This window comes from Myotis davidii, unplaced genomic scaffold (genome assembly GCF_000327345.1).
Source record: "Myotis davidii unplaced genomic scaffold, ASM32734v1 scaffold118, whole genome shotgun sequence".
NCBI lineage: Eukaryota > Metazoa > Chordata > Mammalia > Chiroptera > Vespertilionidae > Myotis > Myotis davidii.
The window spans coordinates 2,888,186-2,895,933 of record NW_006290441.1 but is presented as its reverse complement, the minus strand read 5'-3'; the positions used below and the strand labels follow the sequence as shown (position 1 = coordinate 2,895,933).

The 7,748-nt window shown below is 51.6% G+C and overlaps 1 protein-coding gene across 3 annotated transcripts in view; it reads right to left on the bottom strand.

The window, feature by feature from the left end:
* Window positions 1–7,748, bottom strand: part of LOC102752369 (chromosome unknown open reading frame, human C11orf16) — a 10,485-nt gene that overhangs the window by 1,717 nt on the left and 1,020 nt on the right. Inside the window, exons 2-6 of one of the 3 annotated variants that reach the window (XM_015563728.1) lie at window positions 7,225–7,409; window positions 4,764–4,920; window positions 4,362–4,593; window positions 2,792–3,436; window positions 778–1,000 (exon numbers count right to left, since the gene is read on the bottom strand). In XM_015563728.1, the coding sequence (XP_015419214.1) occupies window positions 795–1,000; window positions 2,792–3,436; window positions 4,362–4,593; window positions 4,764–4,920; window positions 7,225–7,391 (1,407 nt within the window). In that variant the 5' untranslated portion in view covers window positions 7,392–7,409 and the 3' untranslated portion in view covers window positions 778–794. Of the gene's footprint in view, window positions 1–777; window positions 1,132–2,791; window positions 3,437–4,361; window positions 4,594–4,763; window positions 4,921–7,224; window positions 7,743–7,748 lie in introns of those variants that run through there. The other 2 variants (XM_006763481.2, XM_015563729.1) reach the window with 2 other exon arrangements.

Here is a 7,748-nt window from a genome sequence, read left to right as displayed (position 1 = left end):
AGCCCAGCAGCGGCAGGCAGGGAACCTTGGCTTCCTCCTTCACTGGAGCAAGCAAGCCTCCTGTTCGCTTCAGCTGCGTGGCTTCCGGCCACCATCTTGATTGGCAGTTAATTTGCATATCGCCCTGATTAGCCAATGGGAAGCGTGTCAGAGGGACAGTTAATTACCATGTTTGTCTATTATTAGATAGGATTCTGGGTGCCCTGGCCAGTGTGGCTTGGTTGAGTGTCGTCCCATGAACTGAAAGGTTAATGTTTTGATTCCTGGTCAGGGCACATACCCAGATTGCAGGTTCAATCCCTGGTTGGGATGCATACAGGAGGCAACCGATTGATATTTCTCTCTCACATCAATGTTTCTCTCCCTCTCCCTTTCTCTAAAATCAATAAAAAACATTTTTTTAAATTGTGGGTATGTGCATTTTTCTGGAAAGGGGAGCCATGGGTTTTATTTTGAAAGGGGATGTGACCCCCAAGAGGTCAAAGAACCTTGGAAGGAATCCTTAAGAAGCCCCTTCCCAAGAAATTCAGAAGTGCAAACAAGATAGTTACAAAATAGTCATGGGGACATAAAGTACAACATAGGGAATATAGACAATAATATTGTAATAACGATGTACGGTGCCGGTGAGCACTAGACTTATTGGGGGTCACTTCGGAAATTATTGTCTAACCACTGTGTATACCTGAAACTAACATAATATTGAATGTCAACTGAAACTGAAAACAAAACACACACAAGAAAGGAAGCAGCCCCTTCCCTGCCCTGCTGCTTTACCTAGATCCTCAGGGCTTTTAGTCGAAGGCATTCCGGTGTCTCTGACGCATCACAGTGGTCCCCTGACTCAGTTTCCCGTGTTCCGCTGTGTCTGGCAGGGTGTGTAGAGGCTTTGCATTGGTTGCTCCCAGGACCAGCTCCTTGGTATTCCCCACTACTGCCTTTTGTGCTCCCTGCTGCTTGTGGCCCTTCTCTTCTTTCTGGATGCTGCGGCATCTTTTGCCTAAACCCAAAATTCAATGAGGTGTGCTGAATAGGCCACCGTTCTGATGGGATCAGTCTGGACGAATCGAGTACAACTCTGCCAAGGATCAAAGAATCTCTTCACTACCTATAAGCTCCTAGCATGGTTCTCTATATTTAAAGAAGAAATAGATTTTCTTAATCATTTCTGGCTATTATGTTTTTGAGGAAGGTTGTATCTGATCACCAGGTTTGGCATTGCGTAGAAGTTATCAAACCAATTTTTCAAAACAGCCAGTAGGGCAGTGGTTCTCAACCTTGGCTGCACATTAGAATCACCTGGGAATCTTTTTAAAATCCTGATTTCTGGGCCTCAGCCTCCAGAAATTCTGTTTCTTTGTTATGGGGTGGGGCCACAACATTAGTTACAAAGAAACAGAATTTCTGGAGGATGAGGCCCAGAAATCAGGATTTTAAAAAGATTCCCAGGTGATTCTAATGTGCAGCCAAGGTTGAGAACCACTGCAGTAGGGGAAGCAAAGGTAACCAATCACCACCAGCTGAAGGAGATTATCAATCACACTGATCACAAAGCGGAGATCCTAAACTGATGGGGAAAAGTTCAGAGGCTGAGTGGGGCGGGGGCTGGGACTTCCTGAGGAAAAGGGCCATATCTAAAAAGGAAGGAATACTTGAAAAGAAATCCATCCCCTCCTGACTTTTAAAACTACAGATTGAATCCTGGTTTTTAACCACAAGCAAAGGAGGAGAGCAATGTGGCTGCCGGCAGCCAACAGTCTGGCCTTTCCAGGATCGCTAGGTTAGGATTAAACAGGAACCTCACTGCCTGTACCTGAAAGTAACACGTGTGGAGGGCGGAGGGACCCATACAGGAGGATTGGTAAGAGGCAGACCCTGAGGCGGAGCCTAAGACTGACTGTCAGCATCAGTATTGATGGCTACCAGGCACAGTTAGGAGACAAAACTACATTTCCTTTAAATGTAGTCTGGAGGGAGGAAGAGCTCTGGTGTTGGGCACACACCGTTTAGTTAGTTGTGGTATGTAGCAACCTGTCTGTGCCTAGGGCTGGGGATGCCCCTTTCTCCACACCCCATCTCAGGCCTACACTCCACAGCTTTGGGTGCAGGATTGGACCTGGCAGAACACAGGTCCACTGATTCTCATGGTTCAGCTCCAAGAATTACCTTTCCCAGAGCAGCAAGTGACCCAGTACCTGAAGGAGAGCCCCTTCTTAGCTCAAGACGAGGAGGCCAGGGGCTGGCTGCGGATTGCCAGCAAGAGCGCTGCCTCCCTCGAGTGGGAGAGAACGAGCCGCATCATGCAGTGTCCTGCTTCTGACTTACTAAAGGGCCCTCTGGAGGGGAGGGTCCGATGACCAATGTTCAAAAAATAGTTTCTCTGCTTCTCAGGGCATTGAAGGCTAATCAACACCTGCAGGCATTTTGACTAGTCATCTGGAGAAAAATCAAGGCCTCCAAGGACAAAGAGGGGTGAGAGGGGGCAGTAAAAACAGACAATGGCAATGCCCTGTCTGGAGAGACTAAGGACAGTTGTTCAACAGGGATGCAAACCTTTAGTTGTTCAACAGGGATGCAAACCTTTGCATAAAAATCAGCCCGTCCTTTCATGCTGGGCTTTACTGTTTCCATGGAAACCTACCCTTTCCCTCTCACCACAGACTCCCCTTCAACATGACCACACTCCTAAGTTTTACTTCCAACCCCAGCTTAGTGGTCATGGGGCTCAGATTCCTGAGACCCGTGGGAGGGAAGGAGCAAGGGCTCGGCCCTGCCTCAGAAGAAGGTGTACCTGGCTTCGCAGGAAGCGGCTCAGGCCCGTTCCTCCTCCAATACCTCCACTCGGGCTGGTCCGGGCCCGCCTGCCTCCTCTGAGTCTTCTCAGGAGGGACGGGGTCAGAGGTGACTGTGCTGTCCACCACCAGCCTCTGAGGGAGGCCCGCCTCCAGATCTTTCTCCAGATCCTCTTCAGAGGAGGAGGAGGAGGAAGAAACAGCCATGGGAGCCTGCACGGCCACTTTCTCCTTTTTGGGAGCCTCTAGGGACAGAGGCTGCACCTTGGGCTTTAGCTCCGCCTCTGGTTGTTCTCCGGCCTTGGCCCCCGAGGTCCTGGTGAGAGGCCACCAGGTGGGTCCAGCCAAAGGGCAGCAGCCGGGACAGCCCTGGCACAGCAGCTGGCAGCAGGCGCGGGGGTGGCAGGGAGGGCACAGGAATGGGGTGCCCAGTGGAAACCCGTGGGTGACATACCCAGTGCCTGGCCCCAGCAGAGAGCAGCAAGGGGCCCAGAGGAGGGTAGTGGGGGGCCTGCTGGTGACAAGCCAGTGCAGCCGCTCCACAGCCTTCTTCCAGACAGTAGGGGGCACCCTCCAGGCCCCGCCCCAAGGCACTGTGGCTGTCCTGCCGTTCCAGAAGAGGACAGTGATTTCTTCTTTGGATACTGCATAATAAAAAATGGCAATGTTTTATTACAACCACCACTTCCATGTCATGGGAGAAGGGTTCTCCTATCCCCCAAGGCAAAACTCAGCGCAGCCTCGCTGCTCTGCCTGCCTCGCATGCACACTTCCCCCTGGGGGGCCTGCCAGGAGCATCATTCACAGGGTTAGAGGCTCCATATTTACCACCACACCTCCTTGTCTCCATTTTCATGTCAAAACCAAAATGCCTCCTCGGGTGGGGGAAGGGAAGGAGGAACCTCCTCCTCTTATTCTCTGAATGTCAGTGATGCTGACTGGTCAGCCCTATAGAAGGGAACTGTCCCTGTCTCTGGACAGCTTGGTGGGGACAGGCCAGGAGTACTGGTGTGACTCAGGCTAACCCCATCGCACCAGCCCTAACCAACAGAGCATCGTAGCTGTAGGCGCTTGTACCCTGTTGAAAAAAATGGTTTTAATCTGAAAGATATGATTTATATATCTGTTGCCACCCCCAGGATTAAACAGCAAGTGAGGGGATAAGGGTATTGAGTGTATGTGTTCTGTTAATCCTCACCCAAGCATATTTTTCCCACTTATTTTTTTATGTTTAAGAGAGAGTGGAAGGGAGGGAGGGGGACAAAGAGAAAGAAGCATCTATATGAGAGAGAGACACATAGATTGGTTACCTCCCACATGCACCCCAACCAGGGCTGGGGTTGGAGCCTGCAACCAAGGTACATGCCCTTGACTGGAATCAAACCCGAGACCCTTCAGTCTGTGGGCTCTAACCACTGAGCAGCCGGCCAGGGCAAGGGTTTGGGTTTGTTTGTTTTTTTAATGCCTCTAAGACCCTTGAGCTACAGAGACACCCTTTGCTCTCTCCTCTGGCCTGATCGCCAGCCTGGCTCCTTCCGGGGGCTGGTAGGACAGAGCAGCTTCCCTTACCTCTCTGGGGGCCTCTTGCCTCCAAGCCCAAAACAGTGGCAGGGCCATACCGCTGTCTGTCCGGCTCCCAGGGCGCCAGCACCTTGTCCCCAGGCTGTAGTGAGTATTCCTCGGGGGTGGAGAACTGGATGACATCTTCTCCTAAGACCACACTCTGCCGTGGGGCTGGCAGCTCTGGGCCCGTGACAAGGGGAGCCTCAAATTCCACAAGCAGAGCCCCCTGCCTCTCCAACTGTGGGCAAGAAAGCACTCAGAATACGATCTGGAGTTAGGAAGTACCACAGGGAGCACACGGTTCCCCACAGCCACGGCTAGAACCAGACCCAGGGGGTTCCTCACGCACGGAGGCCGTTTAAAGAAGGGACAGGGACGAGTACGCCCCTTGTCACAGAGACAACTTGCCTCTGGAGCAGTCTTTATCTGCGCTCGGTAATAAAAGCCATCGGGTCCCCTTCTTGCCAGGACCCACGTGCCAGCAGCATCTCCAGCTCCCCGCAGCCTGCCGGTCCCCTGCCGGGCCGGGTCAGCATAGGGGAGACACGGTTGATATGATGCACATCTGGGAAAAAGCAAATGGAATTAGGGAGTAGAGAAGACCAAGCCCTAAAAACATCAAGAAACACGCTCCACAGGCAGGTCTGCGCAGCACCATGGCGCCTGTATGACATGTAAAGCTGCGTGGAACAGAAATCCACACCAAGAGTGTCCCCAAGGACTTCCGGGGAGATAAACTGTGAGCCTGGGCAGGAGAGGACAGTGAAGGGAACCATTGTGTGAGGACTGGGAATTGCTTCGGGGCAATCAAAATGTCGTTAGCCTTGGTATGTTCAATTAATGCTGGTTCTGAGATTAGATTGCGGACCAAAAAAGAGTACCACGAAGGTACATACCAAGTGGGTGTGTGGGATTCCAGGATGAGAGGGGAGGCTTAGACGGAAATGACAGAGGAGTGAATGTGTAAGATGGCTTGGCGCTGTGGGTCAGAGGGAGGAAGGAGCGCTTGAGCAGGGCAGGCACAGAGAAGCCGAATGAGGGGCTGTGAGGGCAGAAAAAAGGAGAAGCTAGTTCTGGGAATTTTGTGGCCACAGCCGGGGGTGGGTAGGGGTGAGGAGATGATTGTTGAGTCAGGGTTTGGGTTTCTGAAGAGGCTGTTTACTTTTGTGGGTGAGCCTGGATGCAGGGATGCTTAACGCTGGCTCTGAATGAGATGGCCCTCACAGGAGACAGGAGGAGCAAGAAGGGGGCTATGAAGAGTGCAAGCTGGCATGTCCGTAACCTGGGCAGACTGGATTGAGTAGCATGGGCATGAATCCCTGGGACTCACACAGCTGGCATGTGCTTGTAGGCTGAGGTGCCTTTCCCCTTCTTAGGCACCTGACCGAGGATACTATTCAGGAAAAGCCAGGATAACGGAGGGAATCTGAGGGGGTGCCTGGAGCTATTGGTGGCAGAAACTCTAATTCCTCACTCAGAACCAGAGCAAGTCCATAGTGGATGATAAAATAGTCTAGAGCCCAGCCAGCATGGCTCAGTGGTCGAGTGCCGACCTAGGAATGAGGAGGTCATGGTTCGATTCCTGGTCAGGGGACATGCCTGGGTTGCAGGCTTTGATCCCCAGTGTGGGGTGTGCAGAAAACAGCCCATCAATAGTTCTCTCTCATCATTGATGTTTCTGTCTCTCTCTCCCTCTCCTTTCCTCTCTGAAATCAATAAAAATGTTTAAAAACAACAAAAGGTGAGCAATAGGTTCGCGTGATCCCCAGTAGGGGGCATGTAGGACAACGCCGATTGATGTTTCCCTGTCATCGCTGTTTCTCTCCCCCTCCCTCTCTCCCTCCCTCCCTCTCTAAAATCAATAAAAAATTACATATTTAAAAAATACTTTTAAAAAATGGTTTAGAAACTTTGTAACTGGAGATGCCTGACTGCCTTCTCTCCCACATGCCTACTCCGATACCTGTCACTCTGCTACAAGGTGGGACAACAGCCAGGTCAGCCCTTGAGGTCACTGGGAGCACAGTTTAGGCTGGGGTCATGTAATATCTTAAGCCAGTCTTTGGCCCCTTGATTGTGGCTCTTCCTAAGTTAATAACAATGTACCTACCTATATAGTTTAAGTTTAAAAAATTTGGTTCTCAAAAGAGATTTCAGCCAAAACCGGTTTTATGCTCTTACAGCCTTTCTGGTACACTGAGTCTTCCCAGAGGAAGGCAAGGGGTAGAGCTCAGTGGATAGAGCGTCGGCTTGCGGACTGAAAGGTCCCAGGTTCGATTCCGGTCAAGGGCATGTACCTGGGTTGCGGGCACATCCCCAGTGGGGGATGTGCAGGAGGCGGCTGATCGATGTTTCTCTCTCATCGATGTTTCTAACTCTCTATCTCTCTCCCTTCCTCTCTGTAAAAAATCAATAAAATATATTTTTTTAAAAAAAGAGATTTCAATCGTTGTATTGTTGATATTTGGCTCTGTTGACTAATGAGTTTGCTGACCACTCAATGCCTTAAGCAAATCATAGCCCACGCAGTGGAGAGCCCTTTGGCCTTCCCAGGATGCGAGTTCTCCCCTCACGGTTCACTATCTAGAGCAGCGGTTCTCAACCTGTGGGTCGCGACACCTTTGGCGGTCAAACGACCCTTTCACAGGGGTCGCCTAAGACCATTCTGCATATCAGATATTTACATTACAATTCATAACAGTAGCAACATTACAGTGATGAAGTAGCAACGAAAATAATTTTATGGTTGGGTCACAACATGAGGAACTGTATTTAAAGGGCCAGAAGGTTGAGAACCACTGATCAAGAGCCACAGGACAGAGAAGGAAAGGAAGGTGCACACCACTTCGAGAGGGGCAGAGATCGGTACCTGGTGAGAGGGCTGTGCCAGGTGCGCCAGGGTGCTTGGAGGGCAAAGGGGCAGCTGAAGGACAGGCCGCAGGGAGGAGCAGCGCCAGCCCAGGCGGGGGCCTCCAGGGTGGTGGCCACGCTGCAGTACTTGGGCAGAGGCCCCCCAGGCTCTGCGGAGGATTCCATGGCCTTCAGAGTCACCACCTAGAACAAGCACTGCGGTTGTCTGAGTGGCAGCCCCACAGCCCAGCAGAGGACATGGGCTTGGGCAAGGTGAGCGATTAGTGGCCAGGGGCCAGCGGCCTCTCCGGGGCCCCACTCACTCCCACAGACGCTCAGGGTGTCCTTGGGAACCTCAATTCAGGAGAGAGCAAGAGCTGTGATTTTGGAGAAGCCAGCTTTAAACCCTTCACAGCCTGCGGCCTGCGTGCTCACCTCACCTGTGTGCTTGTTACAGCTCAGGGGATAGTACATGGAAAGCACCTGGCATGTACGTAGCTCAATGCATACGCTAGTTTTTCCTCCCCCTTCTCCCCACGTGTA